This window comes from Pneumocystis carinii (assembly GCF_001477545.1).
Source record: "Pneumocystis carinii B80 chromosome Unknown supercont1.16, whole genome shotgun sequence".
Classification (NCBI taxonomy): Eukaryota; Fungi; Ascomycota; class Pneumocystomycetes; order Pneumocystales; family Pneumocystaceae; genus Pneumocystis; species Pneumocystis carinii.
The window spans coordinates 252,518-274,947 of NW_017264728.1; the positions used below are offsets into that span (position 1 = coordinate 252,518).

General features: G+C 25.1%; 13 protein-coding genes and 1 non-coding gene across 14 annotated transcripts; 6 read left to right on the plus strand and 8 right to left on the minus strand.

Annotated features, from left to right (window-relative positions):
* Window positions 1–59: 59 nt before the first annotated feature.
* T552_03406 (hypothetical protein) lies at window positions 60–3,080 on the plus strand. Its single transcript, XM_018371912.1, has 12 exons — window positions 60–159; window positions 207–285; window positions 331–593; window positions 641–775; window positions 821–1,202; window positions 1,251–1,424; window positions 1,468–1,802; window positions 1,849–1,983; window positions 2,025–2,372; window positions 2,407–2,515; window positions 2,566–2,664; window positions 2,706–3,080. Exons 1-12 carry the CDS (start codon window positions 106–108, stop codon window positions 3,032–3,034), a joined length of 2,442 nt encoding a protein of 813 aa, XP_018224402.1. The 5' UTR covers window positions 60–105; the 3' UTR covers window positions 3,035–3,080.
* A 456-nt stretch (window positions 3,081–3,536) lies between these two features.
* T552_03407 (hypothetical protein) lies at window positions 3,537–6,003 on the minus strand. The gene is made up of 8 exons (XM_018371913.1): window positions 5,885–6,003; window positions 5,624–5,810; window positions 5,383–5,575; window positions 5,011–5,338; window positions 4,748–4,966; window positions 4,506–4,701; window positions 3,627–4,464; window positions 3,537–3,583 (listed from the first exon to the last, which is right to left on the minus strand). Exons 1-8 carry the CDS (start codon window positions 5,955–5,957, stop codon window positions 3,578–3,580), a joined length of 2,040 nt encoding a protein of 679 aa, XP_018224403.1. The 5' UTR covers window positions 5,958–6,003; the 3' UTR covers window positions 3,537–3,577.
* Window positions 6,004–6,278: 275 nt separating this feature from the next.
* Window positions 6,279–7,352, minus strand: T552_03408 (hypothetical protein). The gene is made up of 2 exons (XM_018371914.1): window positions 7,108–7,352; window positions 6,279–7,056 (listed from the first exon to the last, which is right to left on the minus strand). Exons 1-2 carry the CDS (start codon window positions 7,304–7,306, stop codon window positions 6,323–6,325), a joined length of 933 nt encoding a protein of 310 aa, XP_018224404.1. The 5' UTR covers window positions 7,307–7,352; the 3' UTR covers window positions 6,279–6,322.
* Window positions 7,353–8,043: 691 nt separating this feature from the next.
* T552_03409 (hypothetical protein) lies at window positions 8,044–8,802 on the minus strand. The gene has a single exon (XM_018371915.1). The coding sequence runs from the start codon at window positions 8,754–8,756 to the stop codon at window positions 8,070–8,072; it is 687 nt and encodes a 228-aa protein (XP_018224405.1). The 5' UTR covers window positions 8,757–8,802; the 3' UTR covers window positions 8,044–8,069.
* A 156-nt stretch (window positions 8,803–8,958) lies between these two features.
* T552_03410 (hypothetical protein) lies at window positions 8,959–10,079 on the plus strand (the record flags this gene model as incomplete). The annotated part of the gene is made up of 5 exons (XM_018371916.1): window positions 8,959–9,046; window positions 9,092–9,207; window positions 9,257–9,824; window positions 9,869–9,947; window positions 9,989–10,079. 5 exons carry the CDS (start codon window positions 8,959–8,961, stop codon window positions 10,077–10,079), a joined length of 942 nt encoding a protein of 313 aa, XP_018224406.1.
* A 232-nt stretch (window positions 10,080–10,311) lies between these two features.
* On the minus strand, window positions 10,312–12,599 carry T552_03411 (hypothetical protein; the record flags this gene model as incomplete). Its single annotated transcript, XM_018371917.1, has 10 exons — window positions 10,312–10,488; window positions 10,531–10,780; window positions 10,826–10,981; window positions 11,027–11,473; window positions 11,518–11,585; window positions 11,628–11,936; window positions 11,978–12,049; window positions 12,092–12,192; window positions 12,237–12,366; window positions 12,417–12,599. The coding sequence occupies 10 exons, from the start codon at window positions 12,597–12,599 to the stop codon at window positions 10,312–10,314; spliced, it is 1,893 nt and encodes a 630-aa protein (XP_018224407.1).
* Window positions 12,600–12,645: 46 nt separating this feature from the next.
* On the plus strand, window positions 12,646–13,496 carry T552_03412 (dephospho-CoA kinase). Its single transcript, XM_018371918.1, has 2 exons — window positions 12,646–12,727; window positions 12,787–13,496. The coding sequence occupies exons 1-2, from the start codon at window positions 12,691–12,693 to the stop codon at window positions 13,446–13,448; spliced, it is 699 nt and encodes a 232-aa protein (XP_018224408.1). The 5' UTR covers window positions 12,646–12,690; the 3' UTR covers window positions 13,449–13,496.
* On the minus strand, window positions 13,446–14,515 carry T552_03413 (hypothetical protein). Its single transcript, XM_018371919.1, has 7 exons — window positions 14,396–14,515; window positions 14,316–14,350; window positions 14,159–14,265; window positions 14,073–14,120; window positions 13,794–14,032; window positions 13,651–13,742; window positions 13,446–13,605 (listed from the first exon to the last, which is right to left on the minus strand). Exons 1-7 carry the CDS (start codon window positions 14,469–14,471, stop codon window positions 13,483–13,485), a joined length of 720 nt encoding a protein of 239 aa, XP_018224409.1. The 5' UTR covers window positions 14,472–14,515; the 3' UTR covers window positions 13,446–13,482.
* Window positions 14,516–14,869: 354 nt separating this feature from the next.
* T552_03414 (hypothetical protein) lies at window positions 14,870–15,875 on the plus strand. Its single transcript, XM_018371920.1, has 2 exons — window positions 14,870–14,978; window positions 15,032–15,875. Exons 1-2 carry the CDS (start codon window positions 14,915–14,917, stop codon window positions 15,838–15,840), a joined length of 873 nt encoding a protein of 290 aa, XP_018224410.1. The 5' UTR covers window positions 14,870–14,914; the 3' UTR covers window positions 15,841–15,875.
* Window positions 15,876–15,994: 119 nt separating this feature from the next.
* On the minus strand, window positions 15,995–17,356 carry T552_03415 (hypothetical protein). Its single transcript, XM_018371921.1, has 7 exons — window positions 17,177–17,356; window positions 17,036–17,124; window positions 16,951–16,988; window positions 16,723–16,910; window positions 16,513–16,682; window positions 16,453–16,471; window positions 15,995–16,408 (listed from the first exon to the last, which is right to left on the minus strand). Exons 1-7 carry the CDS (start codon window positions 17,310–17,312, stop codon window positions 16,041–16,043), a joined length of 1,008 nt encoding a protein of 335 aa, XP_018224411.1. The 5' UTR covers window positions 17,313–17,356; the 3' UTR covers window positions 15,995–16,040.
* A 308-nt stretch (window positions 17,357–17,664) lies between these two features.
* Window positions 17,665–18,342, plus strand: T552_03416 (hypothetical protein). Its single transcript, XM_018371922.1, has 5 exons — window positions 17,665–17,723; window positions 17,764–17,820; window positions 17,864–17,975; window positions 18,020–18,170; window positions 18,215–18,342. The coding sequence occupies exons 1-4, from the start codon at window positions 17,708–17,710 to the stop codon at window positions 18,108–18,110; spliced, it is 276 nt and encodes a 91-aa protein (XP_018224412.1). The 5' UTR covers window positions 17,665–17,707; the 3' UTR covers window positions 18,111–18,170; window positions 18,215–18,342.
* A 268-nt stretch (window positions 18,343–18,610) lies between these two features.
* T552_03417 (hypothetical protein) lies at window positions 18,611–19,323 on the plus strand. Its single transcript, XM_018371923.1, has 3 exons — window positions 18,611–18,919; window positions 18,965–19,082; window positions 19,127–19,323. The coding sequence occupies exons 1-3, from the start codon at window positions 18,654–18,656 to the stop codon at window positions 19,277–19,279; spliced, it is 537 nt and encodes a 178-aa protein (XP_018224413.1). The 5' UTR covers window positions 18,611–18,653; the 3' UTR covers window positions 19,280–19,323.
* A 711-nt stretch (window positions 19,324–20,034) lies between these two features.
* Window positions 20,035–20,108, minus strand: T552_05048. The gene has a single exon. It is a non-coding gene; the product is annotated as a tRNA-Arg (tRNA).
* A 215-nt stretch (window positions 20,109–20,323) lies between these two features.
* T552_03419 (adenosylhomocysteinase) lies at window positions 20,324–21,925 on the minus strand. The gene is made up of 6 exons (XM_018371924.1): window positions 21,775–21,925; window positions 21,591–21,735; window positions 21,218–21,539; window positions 20,998–21,170; window positions 20,739–20,956; window positions 20,324–20,699 (listed from the first exon to the last, which is right to left on the minus strand). Exons 1-6 carry the CDS (start codon window positions 21,889–21,891, stop codon window positions 20,370–20,372), a joined length of 1,305 nt encoding a protein of 434 aa, XP_018224414.1. The 5' UTR covers window positions 21,892–21,925; the 3' UTR covers window positions 20,324–20,369.
* Between the last annotated feature and the right edge of the window lie 505 nt (window positions 21,926–22,430).

Consider the following 22,430-nt stretch of genomic DNA (forward strand, 5'->3'; position numbering starts at 1 on the left):
TGCCCTTAATGTATTTAAATATTAGAATTTTTTTATCTTAAATTATATTACGATTAATTTTTTAAGTAAAAAATTATATTATAAAATTAATATAAGATCATTTCAATGGTAAAACAGGAATTAACTCCTAAAGAAGCATCACTTTTCCGCCAGATTTTTGTAAATTTGTTAATTTTAATATTTTTAAAAAATATTTATTTTAATAGAAACTTTATGAAACAAAACAATATAAGAAAAGTTTAAAGAATGCGGATCAAATCTTAAAGAAATACCCAGAACATGGAGGTTCTAGAGTTTTTTATATGTTTTTATATTAATATTTTTATTAAGAAACCTTATCTATGAAAGGGTTAATTTTAACATTATTAAATAAGAAATCAGAAGGATATGAACATGCACATAGAGGTCTTAGGAATAATCTTACGTCTCATATATGTTGGCATGTTTTTGGTCTTTTACATCGTTTGGATAAAAATTATAACGAAGCTATAAAATGTTATATTAATGCTTTAAAATATGACAAAGAAAATTTGCAGATATTAAGGGATTTAGCTTTGCTTCAGACTCACAAACGTCTTTTTACACAGTTAGTTGTATGAATATTGTGTTAATAATATGTTATAATTAATTATATAAATAGAATACAAGAAATATTTTACTTCAATTAAATCCTAAGCAACGGCAAAATTGGATAGCATATGCATTAGCAAATTACTTGAATGGAAATATTGTAGCATCAGAAAAAATATTAACAACATATGAAAATATTTCGAAGGCATGTATAATTATATTATTTTATAATTCTAATATAATATTACAGAATGATTTTTTAGGGAATTATGAAAATTCTGAAGCAGTTTTATACAAATGTACTATAATAATGGAATTGGGGAATTATATAGAAGCATTAAATTATATAAATTCTCTAGAATATAAAGTGGTTGATAAAATGTCTATTATGGAGATTAAGGCTAAATGTCTTTTAAAATTACAAAAAAAGGAAGCAATAGCAGAATATATTAAGCTATTGGATCGTAACTCTGAGAATAGTGAATATTACATAGATCTAGCTAGAGCTAAAGGATTAAAAAACAAAAATGAAGTTATAGATACTAATGGATTGAAGCAAATGTATATTGATCTTGAGAAAAGATATCCTGGATCATATGTAGCTAAATGTTTACTTCTTGATTTCTTATCTGGTAGTATTTAATTGTATTTTTTAAAACATTTTTTTTAATGTATTATAGGTGATGAATTTAAAACAGCTATAAATTCGTATTTAGAAAAACTTTTTGAAAAAGGCACTCCATCCATATTTATTTCTATTAAATGTTTATATTCCGACAAAGAAAAAAAAGATATAATTCAAAATTTGGTAGAAGAATACTTAGATAATTTATATTTAAAAAAAGATATTTTATGTAAATTTTAATAAATTTATAGAGACGTATTCATTATTTATAGGTGGAATTAAGAATGGAACAAAGAATAATGATCCAACTGTATTGCTTTGGATATTATATTTTCTTGCTCAACATTATGACTACTTGCGTGAAACAGAAAAAGCATTGATTTACATTGATAAAGCTATTGAACATACACCTACCCTTGTGGAATTATATTTAACTAAAGCACGTATATATAAGCATTCAGGAAATGCTCAATTAGCAATGTTTTTTCTTAATAATGCACGGAAATTAGATTTACAAGACAGATATATCAATACAAAATGCGCAAAATATATGTTACGTAATGATTGCAATAAAGAAGCGCTAAATATTATTGGCCTTTTTACTAAGGTGACGTAATATTAATTTAATATTATATTTTTTTAACATTTAGTAGACTAACATAATTGATGGGCCAATAGATGATTTAGTTGATATGCAATGTATTTGGTTTATTTTAGAAGATGGACAATCATTTTTACGTCAAAAAAAGTACAACATTGCATTAAAACGTTTTGAAACAATTCGTAAAGTATTTTTTTAGTTATTAAAATATTTTTCTTATTATTTTAGATTTTTAATATTTGGAATGAGGATCAGTTTGATTTTCATTCATATTCTTTAAAAAAAGGCACTTTTAGGACTTATATTGACTGTTTAAAATGGGAAGATAATTTATTTTTGCATCCATATTATCTAAAAGCTGCGCAACTAGCAATCAAAATATATGTTTTACTTCATGATCATCCAGATTTAAAAAATAATCTTAACTATACTGATTCAAATGTATTTAATAACAAGGAAACGTTAAAACAAGCGGAAAATATTCAACTTCAAAACAATAATTTAAATAATAAAAAATCTAAAGAAAACGAGAAATTAGATTTTGATGATGATCCAAATGGAAATAAATTAATCCAGGTAAATATATATTGAAATGAATTATTAATAATAGACCGAAAATCCTCTTCAAGATGCTTTACGTTTTCTTTTACCATTGCAATCGCTTACACTTGACAATATACAGATTTATATCTTAGGATTTGAAATTTATTTTCGTCAGAGTATGATAATTATAATAAATGGCTTGTAAAATTGGGTTTAATATATTTAGAAAATTATTCACAAGCTTTAAAATGTATTTTAAATGCGAAAAAATTGGACTTATATCATCCCGACTTACATTTACAAATGATTTATTTGAAAAAAAACTGTATAATTTACTTTTATTGATTTATTTTAATATATAATTAGTCAAAAATATTTTAGAATCTCAGGACGCAGAAGAAATAATTCAAAAGAAGAATGAAATATTTTCTACCGATATTACAGAATATGATTTAAATGAGGAATTTTATAAATATACGAAAAATTTTAGTGCATATCATGTATTATCTTATATTAAAAGTCTTGTACTTATTAATGAGCTTTCTCATTTAGAAGAAGCCATAGTACAACTTTTATCTTTTAATGATATTACGGTATTTAGGGAAGCGTTTGACATTATTACAGAGGATAGACTTAAGAGTCTTTTCAAGAAATTAATTTTAGAAAAATTTCCGTTGGCTACTGGTTTTGACTAAAAATCTGCTATAAATTATAGATATAACCATTAAAACATGGTAAAATACAACTAACCATATCTATTTATTGTTTAGATTTAAAACTAATAACCATGCATATGGACTCAATATTTAAACAAGTTAATATTTTTTTTATTTAATTATAAACATCTTATAAATAACGTCTTTTTCTAAACATTTTTTGTAAAAGCATATTATCATACAGACTATCAAAGTTTTAAAATATTTCCCATTACTAGATTTGATCAGAATTATTAATATATATAATAGTTATCATTTTAAATCTTTGAATATTGTAATTTACATGTAGATATTTATAGGAGGGCGCAAAAAGTAAAACTAAATTAAAAAATAATCACACTACATACATATAAAATCATGTTAAATTAATTTAAATATAATTATAACCATTAAAAACATTAATAGTCAAAAATAGTCATTGTCTATCTTTTAAAAAGTATTATCAAAATATTATATTCCTAACATTGATCAATAATTTATTTGCATTATTGTTTTTTAATATATCTGAAATATAAACATTTTTCATTCCTTAAATAAATTAGAAAAAAATCAAAAAAAAACATAAACTAACATCATCATTATCACCATGCTTATTTAAAATATATCCATCTGCGTTAAGGCTTTGAATACTTTGAATATCATCTAGATTCTGTATAGATAAAAAGCCATTTCGGCATTTTGGACTTGTAGGTGCAGATAAAGGATGAGGAACCTTGATCAAGGTTCCAAGAGCTAGATCTATATTTTTGTCTATTAAACCATCAGTATCAAAACTGTTGGGATAAGCACGTCTCAATGCAAGCTGTCGAGCCTTAATATATTCAAGACCCATAATTTTCCAATCCAAGAAATCACTTAGTCTTTCACAGCGATTGCGTTCATTAATACGTTGTCGTCGTGTTTTAGTAGTAAAATTATACATAATATCCGTAAGTTGATTTATACTTTCATCAACGGATTTCATCCTTCTATCAACAATATATACACCATAATCGGATGGATTTTCAATTATATTTTCCATATAGCATCCAAAACCTGAAATATTCGTCGTTACACTGGGAACACCCATAACTACTGCTTCTGCTGATGTATAACCCCATGGTTCATAATATGATGGAAAAACACCAAGATGACATCCACGAACAAAATCATCATAATCAAGAGGTAATATTGGATTATTAGAATTTAAAAACTCTGGATGAAAAATTATTTTAACTCTATCTTCATCAGAATTAAATAATTGAACTCTTCTTATTTGTGTCAAAATAGGATCATTATTATCAGCCATGTTATGTGTAACAATCAGCGGTAGTGTCGATCTTTTTAGAGCAAATACTCGTCGTTTTAGCAAAATTTTATCTTGATCTGTCAAAAGACTTGATGTATCAATAAACTTCTCATCAAAATCCCTGAACAATTTAACCAATAAAACAAAATTAGTATTGCATACTTTGAATGCCGGCAACATTTTTCAAAGATTCGTTGACCTATTCCCTTTTGAATCTGTTCAATGGTATTTTGCAAAGATTTCATAACTGCCTGTCCTTTTAAGGCTTCAACTGTATATGAATGTGTCGCAGCTGGCATGATAATAAATGCAATTACTGTCATTTTGCTATCAGATGCTTTCATACGTTGATTTAACCCTTAAAAAGCTTAAAACATATAAAATCAATATTCTATATAACTTACGGGCAAGACTTTCAATATATAAATCGACGCCTTTATTTCTATATTCATATCTTCCAGATATAAAAAAATATAGTGTATTATCAAGATCAAAATCGTTATGCCCATAGAAATGACCACGTACAAATTCATTTATTTTTTGCTTAAATGTAGCATGAAGATTTTGAAACTCATGAACAGCCGCAAATTTTACAACATTAAGACCATTAGGCAAAACGCCATCTTTTAAGTTATTAAAATAAATTATTAAAAAAAAGAATTTTTACCTGGTTTTCTTTTTAACAAATGTTCACTTTCATAAGCTGTAATATGAGATACCGTAGTAAAAACATCTGCACTATGTGCTGCTGCACGCTCTATACAATATCTATGATAAATCCCTCGTTTACCCGCTTCATAGTCTACATCAAAGTATTGTAAATGATTGTAAAAATCTGCATTATCCGCACAAAGATAACGACCAAGTATAGTTGCATGTGTAGTAAAAATAGTTGTTAAATCTAATCTACGTTTTCTACAAAGAGGTAATGCAACACCTGCAAGCCATTCATGAAAATGTACTACAACCGCTCTTTCATATTCATGAGAAATAAACTTTAGAATCTAAATAATAATTTAAATAAATATGTATTAATCACCTCACCCAAAAACCATGCTACTATATAACCAAAAGCAATAGCATCATTAGTTTCTGAATCATCCGGAGGCGACGGGATACCTGTAGTATTCCATAGATCCCCTTTCCATTCATTTAACCAATGAAAAGCATTGTTTATATCAAATAAAAGCACACGAGGCGCTCCATCAATAAGCCATCTCCCATATGTATAGCTATAAAATACTCTAAATATTATTGTAAAAAATGTTAATATAACATACCTTATACCTCTATTTTTCATATATTGTAACGTTTTATGAAGTGTAGGCTGATCTTCTGTACTAAGCTGTTCAACTTCAAAATTAATTGCTGATTGAGTAAATTTTCCAATAGCAATATAGCGATCATATGAATATTCCAATGATGTTACTGGAGCTTTTGATTTCAAAACTGAATAAATACCACCAACTATATATAAATTAGTTTATAGTTAAAAAAAATTTATAAAGATAATAATATAAAAAAAACAAAATAAAACATACCCCTATTACATACTTCCATAGATACCTCAAAAAGAATATGGTTTTCTACATCTCTATGCTTTTCCGGTTCCATTTCAAATCCCTTTCTACATAATTTTCTTAAGAAAACAATTATAAATTAAAAATATATCTAAAAAAAAGATCAGCACAAATTATCCGTATAAATATTTGAATTCTTATATAGACATGTTCTAAATTATCTTAAAATTTTGTAATACTTTTTTAATTATAAAATAATAAGGTTTTTAAAAAAATATTAAATTATCATTTATCAAAACGAAATTAATAATAATATTAAAAATCAATGTAATAAGAATTAAAAAAGACTAGTTTAATGATAAAAGTATAATTTAAAAGAATATAAAAGGATAAAAAATCAAAATATATAGTTAATAATTGTATTTAATTTAAATTGTGCTATATAATAAAAAATAATAACTAATAATCCATATCTAATTCATCACAAGAATCGTTTTTAGAGGGAATACTGGTAAAACTATTATCATCACAATCATTAGAAGTGGTATTTTTGATGTTTAAAGGAATAGAAGAAACAGATTTTATCTTATTTGTAAAGTTTATATCACCACCAAGCCTAATAATTTCGTTTTCAAGCAATTTAGATCGAGAATTTAATTCATTAATATAATTTTGCAAAGATTGAATGTAATTAACAGATTGCCGCAAGATTTCGCCTTTATTTAGTTTAAAATCATTATAACCTTTATCCTTTGTATCCGTATCTAATTTTATTTTATCTTTGAAAGGATTTTTTGAAATAAGAGCAGCAAGTTCTTGTATTTTTTCATTAATATTATCTCTTCGACGACGTTCAACTGCATTATGATTCTCACGACGTTTTCTATATTTTTCCAAAAGCTTTTTATCATCAAAAACATTAAAAGACATAAAAGGCATTTCAACAAAAACAGCTGAATCATTCATTTTCTTGCAAATTGTATTTTTAGAATTTGTGTCAAAAAACAATTTAAAGGAATCATTAGAATAAATCTGAGAAGATTGATAATCATCCATTGTAGCTGGCATACTGATACTTTGAATAGGTCTAGGATTTTCAATTGCCATAGGTCCAACATCTATAGAATAAAAATCACTAGTATATGAAAGATTAGAGTTATGGCAAACTAAAAATTGCGTATCAGGGGAAATCCCTAGGAAATAATAAGCACTTAAATATAGATTTGATTTTATTTTTAATATACCAATATCATGAGCAACTGGATTAACTGATGAATTAAGATTTAATTCTGCTAATTCATCGATAGAGATGATACTATTCCCTTTTGAATATGGACAATACTGATGATTATGTACTAAATTCTGATGATATGAAGGAATCTGCTGAACATTATATCCATTTTGTTCTCTATTTTCCATATGTATTGTGTTGTTCATATCCATCGTTTTTTTGCCTCTAAAAAACCTAATATAAGTGATAGAAGATATAATATAAATGATAAAAGACAAGATATAAATATATTTCTAGTCTTTTTATACGTTTATTGATAATTATTAATAACTTCAATTTTTTTTAATTATCGCAAAATTATTAAAAAAAACCCGAATAAAAATCAGAAAATATAAATTTTACAATATTATTTTCTACTTATAAATTCAAGAACTTTTATCTAGTTTAGAACTTAAAACACAATATTATATTTTAGAATATATAATAAAATAATATTTTAATTCATCATATACTCTTTTTTAGTTTAATATTTTAAATTTATAATGAAATGTAAAATATTTTTTTATATAATTTTTATTAAATATCTTTTATATAGTTTTTTCTTTTATATTAAGTTCCAAATATGTTTTAAAAGTTTTTAAAAAGTATAATATAAAATATTAATTAGAATATAGATAAATTTTATATGATATTAAATATTATATAATATTAAATATTACATGACATTAAATATTATTTTTTCAAATACTTTATTTTCAAAACTAAAATTTGATATAAAAACATCAAATATATATATATATATAATATGTATAAATAGAAGTAATATATAAATTTTAAGATATAGAACAATGAATTGATTTTTAATAAAAACCTAAAAATGCTAGAAAATTCAAAATATAAAAAAAAAATCCCAATGCATATTTAAAATCTTAAATTATGAATAATATATAATATATATATATATATTATATTATATTATAATCTTCTAGCTTTTCTACTTCTTACACCACCAAAATTTATTCTTGTTGCATCTGTAATACGTGATACAGATGATTTAAAAGGTAACCCTTCTATCCCATTAACACATTTAAATATCGCTTCTCTACCTTTTCCAAAGCCTCGAAGAATAATTTCAAATTGTGTTGGATAAATATTCTTTTCCATCATTTTTTTAAATAAAGACATACATGTTTGATATCCTGCTTCATATCCTCCTCTTTGTCCTTTCTTAAAACCAACCATACCACTTGAAATGCAAATAATAGGATTATAATTTGAATTAGTTAATGTAATAATTGTATTATTATCTGTACAATAAGCATGTAAATGATATATTTTCTCTTCTTTTTGACATGAATTTTCAAATGGTTTATTTACTATTTCTCCAATTGTATTAGATAATTCTGAACTTTCTGTGTTTGAATTTAATATGATTAAATTATCTTTATTAGAAACTTTTCTATTTATATCTTCTTTTTCAGATAAATCCGTATCATCTGCCTTTATAAACTTGTTTAAATCCCCTGATTTTATTCTTTTTAATTCATCTTTATAAATTAACGACAAATCTGAAAAATATGCTATTTTTAAAGCTGGTTTTAAAAAAATATTCTTATTTAAAAAATAATTATAAAATTCTTTATTATTTAAATATTTTAACATAAATTTCTTAATATCTTAAGATAAATTTCTTAATTTCTTAATTTTTTTCTTAATTAATATTTTATTAAAAATATTATCGATAATTTTAAAAAAACTTAAAAAAACTTTAAAAAAACTTTAAAAAATGGTAAAATTATATTTAAATTAAAATTTCTATTAATTATACTTTTAGACGTCTAGTTTTACTACTAAAGACCAGTTCATGGCATTTATGATCGTTGAATGGCTTCAAAACTGTTTAAAAAATGGGATTATTCCAGATGAAGAAAAAGAAGGAATTGAAATAGCAAGTATGTATATTGCTTTAAAATAGGATATCAGTAAATATTATTAAGCTCAATGTATCTCTGAAACCTTTTCAGTCTATCCTGAAGATAATGAGCAGCGAAAAAAACTTGGAATAAATTGTCAAACTCTTATAAACATTTTTGAAAAAGCGGAGCAGCAAACAGTAAATAAAGAATCAGTTATTTATGAGTATAAATATAATATTTTATTAGAAAACAGATTCTCAGTTATCTACAGAAACTATAACTAATATAGATAAAACGTCAGATATAAAAGCAAACGATAAAGCAAAAGCAGAAGAATTTAAATCGGAAGGAAATAATGCTATGTTTAGGAAGGATTATACATATGCAATTTTATGTTATACGGAAGCGCTGAAACTTTTTCCTAAAGATGTTATATATTTGTCGAATCGTGCAGCAGCATATTCAGAATCAGGAGATAATCATTCAGCAATAAAAGATGCAAAATTAGCATTAGAAATAGACCCGAGCTATGGAAAAGCATATAGTCGTTTAGGTCATGCATATTATTCAATGGGAGAATACAAAGAAGCGTTGAATGTATATGTAGAGGGTTTAAAAATTGATCCGAATTCTGAAGTAATGAAGCGAGGATGTGAACTTGTAAAAAAGAATCTAGCTGAGCATAATGATTATGTTCCTACACAGGAAAAAAATATGAAAAGTCGAGATATTTCCGAAACCTCGAATTTAAATTCTTCAAATGAAACACCTAGAACTGGAATGCCCGATTTTGCATCTATGATGAATAATCCAGGTATTTTTATTTTAAAGTTATATTTATAGTTTGATATTTTTTAGCTTTTATGTCAGTAGCACAAAATTTAATGTCCTCAGGTGCGTTAAATAACTTATTAAATAATCCTCGTGTTGCACGATTGTAAGATTTTTATTTTATAAGAGATATGTTAAACATTTCAGGGCGCAAGATATTATGAGTGGCGAACAGACTCCTAATATACAGGATATAATGAGTGATCCAGAAATGAGAAATTTGTATGTATCTTGTTAATATATTCATAAACACTTATTTTAGAAGAGCTAGAAATTTTATGGGAAATTTAAATGGAGGAAATACCAGATAATTTTCAAATTCAAATTGAAATAATAAAAACTTTAGAATAATATTTTTTATTAATACTATTATTAATTTTATATTAGAATAAAATTAAAAAAACTAGTAAACAATAATGTATACGTTTCCATTACATATGTAAGTGTTTTGACTCCTTAAATACGAAAAATTATATTTCTAAATTTCTTTTTTTTCTGATATTAGTAACCAAATGTTCCCTTAATGGCGCAATTAAGCCATGTTTATCTCCTACTTCTACAAAATGAACTCTTCCTTTAAATGAATATTCTACACGTAACGTTTTTTTTTGGCCAAAAGCTGGATCCCAAATTCCAATAATTTGTGACTAATATATATTTAATATTAAATTTTATTGAATATTTTTTACCTTAGAAAATCCATGATGAATTGTAAGCTGACTTTCATTGACTAAGGCTGCAATAGCAATTGTTACATCAATTATATCACCTGTCATAAAATCACCATAAACAGCTTTAATTATAAACAATCCATCTTTTTGTTTTTCATAACATTGTTTTCTGTGAACCATATCATAAATAATATTCAAAAAATCTTCTGCCTTTTTCTTTTTTATATTTAAACATTCTTCATATTCTTTTTTAATTGCAGCTATTTTTCTAGCAAATAGTTAATTTTTATGAATAATTTAAATATAATATTACTCTTTTTTTTTTCTTATTCGATTAGATTTAAAATAAACTGTTTCTAATGCTATCAAAATACTTGCAGGAACTATTACTCCCCATAAAGATGCCTTGAGATTATATTTAGTACATAATATAATTGGAATAACTATTTTTTGCCCTAATCTGGAAATTCTTTTTTATCTTTTAAAACAAAAAATAACTTAAATAAATACTTACATTACTTTTAATACTATCATGCCCTGCGGTAATGTAAAAGATAAATTAAAAACAGCATTAGAATTTTCTCCAATCTTTCGTGAAGTTTCTACACCGAATACGGCTCCAGTAGTCATAACAGATGTAGTAAATTTTACTTTTTCTGCATTCTTTCCTTTTCCTATATTATTTGTCCATTCGCAAGAAATACCACTCTCTAAAATCCCGGCAGTTATTTCCATACTCCAAGAATTATTAAACCCGGGTTTCAATGCATTTTGCCAACCAAGAGTAAAACTAGATCTTTGATTAGAAAATGGAATATTTGCCCCCCAATTCCAAAAATTCCAACATCCTGTTCTAAAAATCATAAATCCAGTCCCATGATGAGTCAATCGTTTCCCAGAACTTATAATAAACTGAGGTGGTGCATAAAAAGTAGGAAAATGCGTTTGTATTGTCATAAATCTAGAAAAAAATAAGAATGTTTTATAAAATACATCATGAATTACGAATCTTTATTAAAATTACAAACAAGTTTCGAAAACAATAGTTTAGGATCAAGAAGATATGTCCCTACCTTATATACAATTAGCTAAAATGTAATGAGAATGATTACTACTTCAAACCAAATCGTTGGACTATAAACATAACGCATAACTCCTATAATGTTTCTTTCAGATGCTTTGTTTTTAGATAACATTTGTCCAATAAAAGTAAATGTAATTTTATCATTAAAATACGAATTGTTGTCAAAAGATAATGGAATGGAAAACGAATGCCTCATAAAAACTGACGAAATACCGGTATATTTAATTCTTTCAAAAAAATTCAATTTTCTTGTTTGAGATAATATTCCAAAACTTGATAATGTAGGTGCTTGAATGGTTTTAAACAATGGTGAAACATCAAAAAGTAAATTTATATATCCCTTTAAATATGTCATATATAACAAAAATTAATCTTATTTACCCTAGATTTAACCATATTTTCTACGTTTTGTTCATTTTTTTTACGCATTTGTTTTTGAAGTTCTATAAGAACCTAAAATAATCTATTATTATACTAAGTCATATTCAAAAATACCTCTTCTGATGTTTTAAATTTCTTTCGAATATCCCAACTAAATTTTAATCCTTCTTCCCCATATATATTATAAATCCATCGTTTTCTTGGATCCATCAATACTTTTCCTATTAATCATAATATAGCCCTTTCATATCTAACAAACCCTCATATGCACGTTGAATTAATTGAAATTTCTCTTCCGAAATCGCTTTCAATTCTGGATTATGATGTTTATCTGGATGAAACGTACGAGAAAGACGATGATATGATTCTCGAATCTGTAGCTCCGTTGCCTGAGTAAAAATAATTCAGTATTATCCTTAATACTAAATATAAAATCTACATTCTTGCTAACGTTTAAAAGTGCATAAAAATTCTCTTCATTTAATTCCTCTACTATTCTTTTATGTTTATTAAGTTCTTTTTCAAAATCATCCCTCTCAATTTGATCTGCTTGAAATTCTGTATATGTTTTCTGAACCTCATCAAATGATGGTAAAGATGCTTCCCATGAATCTTCTGCCATTAAGGAAGGATTTTTAAACTTTTTTTTTAAATTAATTTTTTTGTAGTCGAGAATTTTGATAACGTCTAAACTCAAAATATTTAACTAATAAATGTTAATTTTAGGAATAACAGGATCAATTGCAACAGGTAAGAATATATAATATAATAAATAGAATATTTCTAATTAATATTAATATTATTATTAGGAAAATCTACAGTTTCTACATTTTTACAATCAATATGTTTATGGCCATTAATAGATACAGATTTAGTTGCAAAAGAAACAATTATGATTGGAACAAGTACATATAAGAAAGTAGTAGATACATTTGGAAAAGATATTATAATGGAAGATGGATCGATTGATCGGGAAGCTTTAGGGAGATATATTTTTTCTAATAAAAATGGAAGAAAAACTTTAAATAAAATTATACATCCAGAGGTTTTAAAGAGAACAATTCATGAAATAATAAAAGCATGGATAAGGGGAGAAGATGTTATAATAGTAGATGTACCTTTATTATTTGAAAGTGGATTTGATTATTTTTGTGGAAAAATAATTTGTGTTGCATGTCAAGAAAATACACAAATTGAAAGGTTACGTACTAGAAATGGGTATGCAGAAGAAGATTCAATGAAAAGAATTGAAAGCCAAATGCCATTATGTGATAAAATTGAATTAGCAGATATCGTTATATGGAATGATGGAAATAAAAAAGAATTGGAAGAGAAAATTAAAGGATTAATAAAAAATATAAAGCCTAGTCGAGCAAGATGTTTAATTGAAAGAGTAATTCCTGTATTTGCAATAATATCTATTATTTATATAATTATAAAACGTTGGTTAAGAAAAAAAAAGATTAAATAAAGTTTGCAATATATATATTCATGATTAATTCATTCTAATATACATTGTTTCTTACAACAGTACCATCACCCATTGTATTCCCAGGTGTTTGTACAATAACTCTATCATTAGAGTCTACGAATTCAAAATTATATTTTGCTAAATATTGAGGAATAGCCTATAATTTATTAAAGCATATTAACATAATAAGTATAATAATTACTGCTAATTGAGGTCCATATCGAGCCGAGTTATCATATAACTCAAAAAGAGGTACAGCTAATAATTTCATATTTTTAGGTACAGCTAAAACTTCTATTAATCAAATGGTCAGTTTTTAATATATAAAAAAAACATTTTAAATACTTGTTTTTGGCAATTTTATAAGATAGAGTTTTTTGCATTCTTTAGGTCTTGTAACATGTGCAGGTATGAATGGATACATAAACGTTTCAAAATTAGGTCTCCACCATTGAGCAAGACAATCTCCAATTTCCCATTTCATATCTTCTGGAGATTCTGGTGTCGTTGGTGCTAATCGTTCGTTTAATCTAGCAACAAATCCCTGTATTTCTGGTTCATTCGGTCGTAGATAATCACCTGGACTTAAAAAATCAATATATATATATATTTAAAAAAAAATACAGTTTAAAAAACGCATTCGCAATTTGTAACATCAATATATGTGGATGACTAAAAAATTTAGATTTTTTATCTAATTTTAAACCTACTTATGTTCATGAACAACTAAAATTCCCTCACATGTTCTTCTCATCCCATTCTTTTCATAATGAGATTTTAATCGCTCCAAACGAGATATAACACTCGGATCTTCTTCCTATTATTTATACTTAATTTTTTAAAATAATTATCATTAATCTTCAATACTGGTTGTGCTTCTTTTGTAGAAAAAACATAATTTGCTACAAATAATTCAACAAATCCTTATCATAGCATATTTAACAAACATAAAGGATAAAGTCGTACTGTTTCTGGTTGTCTTTCATTAAATCCTTTCTGTAAAGGATACAATTTGCTAGCCATTTTAAAAAATTAATAATCTTTAATGTTCTTAAACTGAAATTGTTCTATAAAATCACTTATTATACACTTAAAAATACACTTAAAAATACACTTACTTTTATATTTTCTAATTAATAGCACTTAATATTTATTCCCAAAAATTTATTAAAAATGTTTTTAATAAAAATATCGTTCAACAAGACCATCTTAGAGATTTAAGAAAAAAATCAATATTTAAAGGACTATTAAAGCATAAAAATACCTTATCTACTGGAAATAGATGTAAAGGTGTTTATATACTTAGAAAAGTTTTTTTGTCTATGGATATTAGAGAATTTGCATGGAAAGACAAGCAAAAATAATAAATTATTGTTTGTTTCTATATAGAAGAAGAAGAAATTTTTTATATTCACGAGATTATTCTTAGCAGAAACAATAGTGAAACTGAGGAAGTTGTTTTGTATATGCCAGATACGACGAATCAAGAGAATTTTTTAGATATTTCAGAAAAAACAGAAGAAACAATAAGTAATAAACATTTTAAAATAAATTTTTAAAATGTTTTAACTAGTTATTTATAGAATCAGCTATGAAGCATCTTGATATATTTGGAGAACGCTTAGAAAAGGCGAAAAGGATGCTTTCTAGAGGGGATTTTATACAAATTACAAGCTCAGATCAAAGTATGGAGATAACAAAGGATGTAAAATATACAAGTCAAGTAGTAAAAGATGTATTAAAGTTAAGGGATGATATACGAGAAATGAAGAGGCATTTTAAATTTTTAAAGAAACCGTATTCAATGAAGTATTTAAAACAAAAGTCGAAAATAATGAAAAAAAAAGATATAAGCAGTTCTTTAAATAGTACGGAAAAAAATCATGGAAAAGAGAGGAACTTAAATGAAGAATTTGAGATATTTGAAAAACAATTAATGGCGCGGTTTCCTAGATTATACTCAGAAACACCTAATTCGCAAATAGAAGGATCAAATTCAGCTAATTTAGAAAAAACAGACACCGATTTTAATAATTCTACATTAAGAACTGAGGATAATTCTAAAATAAATGAAGCATTATTTTTTGACGATAAAATAATAGACAATGGAATTTCTTATGAACTTATACCGGAATTTTATCAAGAATTAAATTTTAACACATCTTTTGAAAACGGCGATAAACTTATATCATTTTTTGATGCAAATAGTGATAGTAAAAGTATGGACAGGCACATTTCTTATATAAGGCCAGAATTTATTGAAAATTTTTTTGAAGCTATAAAGAAATTAAACATCGATTCTTTATCAAATAAGAATTCATACAACCTTGATAAAAATCATAATAGTAAATTTAAAACTAAGACAGCATTAAAAACTTTGGGAAATGATTAAAAACTAAATTATTAAATTATTCTATTATTTTTTTTTCCTTTTTCATTTTTTTTGAAACAATTTCTTGAGTTTATATAAAGAATTGCATGTTTTTGGGTTAATTAGTACAATCATATACATAACTTTTAGAATAAAATACGAAGTATTATTGTAGTACTTTTTATAAATTAAAATACATTTGAAATATTAAATAATTATTATTATGTATCTTTGTCTAGTCTCCATATTGATTCTGATTCTCTTTTCCATGTTAATTTAGCGTTATTTATCATTCTATTAAAAGCATGTTTATGACCAAGTTTTGCAATATCATAAAATTCATACCAATCCAAACGATTACACAGATTAGCTACAATATCATCACAATAGTTTGAAAGTAAAGTTATATCAAATGCGATATGCTTAACTGATTCCCTAGATATATATATTTGAGGTATATTTGAAGGAATGGTATTTATAATTTTTGAAACAGGAGCAACTTTCAAAGATGTACCAATACAAATAACTAAATCACATGAATATATATCCTTTTCTATTCTATCACTAAATGACTTTGGCAATTTTTCTCCTATTACTAATTTTAGATATAAAAAAAATAAATGAAATAAATACCAAAAAATGTAATATTTGGCTACAAAATTAGCTCTAATATATAGAAATATAGAATAAAACCTTTAAAACTCCTGGATTTATTTCATAATCATTTTCATTTTCTCTTCTATTTTTCTTATTATTTAAACATTTTAAACATTTAGGAACTGTTTTTAATAATATATTATCAAGAATAGATTCACCAGAAACCATATGTCCACATATAATACAAATTGCATTTTTAAATGATCCTACATGATTAGATTATAAAATAAGGTATATAAAAAATACCATGACATTGAACTAATTTTTGCTTTTTAATACCTACTACTTCTTCAATATTATCAACGTTTTGTGTATATTGGACTAAAAGTTTTCCTTTATCTTGTAATAGCTTTATAAAAGCGTGCGTAGGAGAATAAAAAAGATTTTTAAATTTCTCTGGAGGAAACAATTCAGATGCAAAAGAATAAAAAACACTAATCTTAAATAAATCTATTTAAAATATAGTACTAATACCTTGGGTCTTCTCGAAAAACTTCAATATCAAAGACTTCCTAACTTTTTGTCAATAAATTATAGATCATCTGAGTTCTTTTCAAACTTGTGGTTCACTTAACCCATATTTTTCTAATATGGAATAGATTCCTGTATCACTTCGAAAATCCGGTATTCCTAATGAAGTACTTATGCCTAAAAAATCCTTTTTAAACAGTAAACCAATAAATCTAAAGAAATAATATACCAGCTCCTGTAATAACCAAAATACGTTGACTTTTTTGAATTAAATAAAGAACATCTTCTACTGTATTATATGTTTTTAATTTTATTCTTGATTGATGTTTATTAGACGATCCTATGAAAGAATAATGTTCCTTCATATCTAATACATTTTTTTCTTTAAAAGATAATCGTCAATTTATCGATAAAAGAAAATATCTAATATATATTCAAATTCCTTATTAAGTATAAAATTGTTGATTAATTATTATTTCAATTATTTCAATTACTTATTTCAATTATTTTAATTATTTTTATTTCCCATCTGAAGATGTATATAGACGTTTTTTTGCTTATAACATACGTATATTTTCTTCTAAAGCTTGTAAATAATATTTTTTTTGTAACCTATTCCTTTTATATTTAGTCGATATCTAGTAAAAAAAAATAAACTCATTTATTAGTTGTTTCAATTAATTATTAGATCTTGTTTATAAACATTTTGCACTGTTTAAGATATTTAATGGACTTTATTACAATACTTTTTTAAATATAAATGGGATTTATACAAAGTTAAACATTTTCTTAATTCCTATTTTTAATAAATAATAGCTTCTAAAACTTTGCTAACTCCTCCCCTATATGGAAGCTTTCCATTAGATCATGATGGTATTTTTACCTCAGTTCTATGAATATTAATTCATAAATATAGGAGAATGCACGTCCTTAATGAAAGCTTATTTACATTGTCTTAAAACAAATAACTATGAACAAACACAGTGCAAAAATATAGCAAAAGTATATTTACAATGTCGAATGGACAGGTTTTGAAAATCTTCATAATAATCAAAACATCTAACATGTTAAGATCGCTATTTCAGTCATACGAAATGCGTGATTTAGGATTTGAAAAATTACATTCAGAAACACAGAAGATTGAACAAGTAGAAAAAGAATAAAAATGGAAGATCAAGAAAATTTGGAAGAAGAACAGTTACTTGATAAAGAAATTGTATTAGGTAGAATGGGTACAAATAGATGTGTTGGTAATTAAATTCTATAGTTGAAATAGAATCAGATAGTACTGACTCGGAAATAAATTTTGAAATCAATGGACAATATTATAAAACGCAAATAAGTGCAATTTGTAAATAAAGAAAATAAATATTGAGGAAAAGTTTTTAAATAGCATTTGAAATAAATTGATATTAATTTATAAAAAATAATTATAGAACAAAAAAAAATTTAAAAATACAAAAAGGTTTATAAAGGTATATTTATTCATGTTTTGACTTTATTTCATCTTAGCTAAATAGAATATATGAAAAGTGCATGGAAAACATATATATAACATATATATTGCATTATATAATATATAAAGTTTAGAAATTAAATATAGAATATTTTTTTAATATAAATATAATTCATATTTCATTGTTATTTTTTATTCTAATTCGCTCATAAAACGTTTATTGCAATATCTGCAAACTTTTCAAAGAACGATGATAGATCGAATTCTTTCGTATCCTTTATTCAACAAGAAATATACTGAAATATCGAGTATAAATAATCAAGATCTAGAATCATCTACAACAGATGTACAACAATATAATAAATTATCTTATACAGATCGGGTGATTATTTTTATTATATGTATTTTAAGCTCTGTTATTTGTTTTATTTTCGCTATTTTTTTCATGATAACTTTGTTCAAACCAAGAAAAGTGATTCTTTTATGGACAATTGCAAATCTTTTATTTCTTACATCGTTGTGTAGATATTAATTTTTAAGACATAATTTAATTTGTAACAGATTTTCTATTCTTCAAGGTCCTTGGACTTATATTAAACACTTATTTTCAGCACCACGATTCCCATTTACATGTATTTACTTAGGAAGTATGATTTTAACTTTATATTTTATTTTACATGTAAGTATAAAAAAAGTAAATATGTTTTAATGGACTATCGATAGGTAAAATCAACTATCCTTAGTATTTTTTCTTCTATAATACAATTTATAGCTTTGTTATGGTATTTGATTAGTTATTTTCCAATGGGATATCAAGGACTCCACTGGGGTTTTCGATATGTTACAACTAGGATCAAGTCATATTTTGATGCTTGAAAATGTATGATTTTTTATAAAAAAACAAGTTAGATATTAAAACAATGTTAAATTGCACTGAACCCAAGCATATTTCTATATTTTATATAAAATTTTTATCATTATTTATATAAGATACTGAAAAATAAAATAAAAATTTAAATTAAGAGAAACTAAATTAAATTAAAAAAAAAACAGAAATTAGAATAAGAAATATCAGTAATAGAAAATAATGATAAGAAAGATAACAATTATTATTATAAATTTCAGAAATAGATAATTTTAAATAAAAATATTATAAAAAGCGGTTTCTTAATCTATATGTTCATAATAAATAAAAAGGATATTTAAGGCAAAAGAACATTATTAATTTTTTTTTTAATTATAAGGTATAGGATATTAGAAATTTTGGTTTTATTATAAAAGATTAATTTCGGTTCATTTTATATTTATATTATAAACTAATTTTTGTTGATATTAGTAATACTTTAAATAAATATTTTGTATTCAATTTTTTAATGATAATTTAATAATAATAATATTATTATTATTATAATATTTATTTTTGAAATAAATTTATGTTTGATTATATGGATAGAAATTACTATTAATCTTTTTGTGGATATTTTTATTTTAAAAATAAAATATATTTCATTAAAATTAAACGATGCATTTTTCAAATAATTAGATTTAGAAAAGAACTATATTATCTCAAGAAATAAGGACTCGCCTAAAAACAGAAGCTTTAAATTACTTAAAACATTCAACTCATCAAAAGCCCTACCTGGGACTCGAACCCAGAACCTCCTGATTAGAAGTCAGATGCGCTAAACCATTGCGCCAGCAGGGCTTAATTCTAAATTTAAGAGATAATTATTATATAAGTTTATAATAACTTATCCATGATACAAATAATTTTAAAAAGCAATAAATTTATAAAACATTAAAATTTAATACAAAAAGTAATTATTTTCTTAAAAGAATAAAAATTAAACTAACTATATAAATTTAAAAAATATATTTAATATCAGTCAATATATGTAAATAATATTGATAAAAGCTTTTTAATAATAAAATCTGAAAATATTCATTTATAAATTATAATCAAATATTAATAACGGTAGTGTTCACTTTTATATGGACCATCGATAGGAATATCGAGATAAGCAGATTGTTCAGGTGTTAAACTGGTAAGTTTGACACCAAGTTTAGATAAATGAAGACGTGCAACCTCTTCATCCAATTTTTTAGGTAAAAAATGCACTCCTAAAGGATATTGACCTTCCTGGGCTGTCCATAATGCAATTTGTGCCAAAACCTGATTAGTAAAAGACATAGACATAACCATACTGCTATGTCCTGTAGCACATCCTAAGTTAACTAATCGACCTTCTGCTAAAAGAATAATATTCCGACCGTTTTGCATTTGATAGCGATCCACCTAAATATGTGAGACTAATATTATTTTATAGAAACTTACCTGAGGTTTAATATTTGATATACTAACTGCATTTTTTTTAAGCCATGCAACATCGATCTCTACATCAAAATGACCAATGTTGCAAATAATAGCATCATTTTTCATTGCTTCAAAGTGGCGTTCACATATGATATCTTTACAACCCGTCGCAGTTACAAAAATATCAGCTTGATCTGCGACTTCTTCCATTACGGCTACTTGATAACCTTCCATGCTTGCTATTCCAATTAATTTAAAGAAGAATTATTTAATAACATACCCTGAAGAGCAACAATAGGATCGATTTCAGTTATAATAACACGGGCTCCCATCCCTCTTAAAGCTTTAGCACATCCTTTCCCAACATCTCCAAAGCCTGCAACAATAGCAACTTTTCCTGCAATCATAATATCGGTTGCACGTTTAATACCATCGATTAAGGATTCTCGGCATCTTTATTTTATATTAGATATTATTTTATATATTAAGACTAAACTGACCCCATATAATTATCAAACTTACTTTTTGTTACACTATCATTAACGTTAATTGCAGGAACTTTAAGTTTTCCTTCTTTAAGCATTTTATACAATTGATGGACTCCTGTAGTTGTTTCTTCACTGATCCCTTTACAATTTTTGAGATAGTCTGGATATTTATTATGAACAAGAGATGTAAGATCCCCTCCATCATCTAAGATCATATTTAAATGTTTTCCGTCTTTAAAAGATGTTAGTTGTGTCTCAATACACCATAGATATTCTTCTTCGGTCTCTCCTTTCCATGCGAAGACTGAAATGCCAGAAGCAGCAATAGCAGCAGCTATAAATGACTTAATAACATATATATATTTAGATTTAGATTTAGATTTACCTGCATGGTCTTGTGTAGAAAAAATATTACATGATGACCAAGTTACTTCAGCACCAAGTTCAACAAGCGTTTCAATAAGCACTGCAGTCTGTATAGTCATATGAAGGCATCCTGCAATTCTTGCACCCTTTAGTGGTTTGGAATCCTAATATTTTTAGATTTGTATTACAAATAAAAAACGTACTCTATATTTTCTACGACAAGATATGAGTCCGGGCATTTCATTTTCAGCTAATTCTATTTCCTTGCGTCCCCATTCAGCAAGGGAAATATCTGCAACTTTATATGGGTGGGTTAACATTTTTTATATTTTATCGATAAAAATGTAATAAAATAGGTTTTATGAGTTACTAGGGTTAATGTTAATATCAAAAAAAGCTATCGATTTCTCGTTAATTTTATCAGACATTGCGATAAAAATGAGCTCTTTGTGACCCGTATTTATCCTTTGCCTGATATTTATTCTGGCAACTAGATATTGCTTATTTATTTCTGTATGATGTGTAATTGATGAAAAGCGCATTTTTTATGTTTTTTTTTCTACAATTTAAAGTAATATAAGTGAAAATAGAGAAGAGAATGTCTTCAATTAAACTAAAAGTGCATGTTAAACATCATTAATCAAGCATTATTTGATTAAAAATGAAGATAAAAAGAAGTATTGATTATAAATCAATATTGAAAACAATGTATTGATTAAAGAAAAAAATTAAGAATTAATTATTTGAATGAAGTTATAAATAAGAAATATACTAGATTTAAGGATAATAATATAGTATTAAAAGTAGTAAAAGTTCGGAATGAATTAAAATAAATATTAAAAGTCGATAAATAAAATGT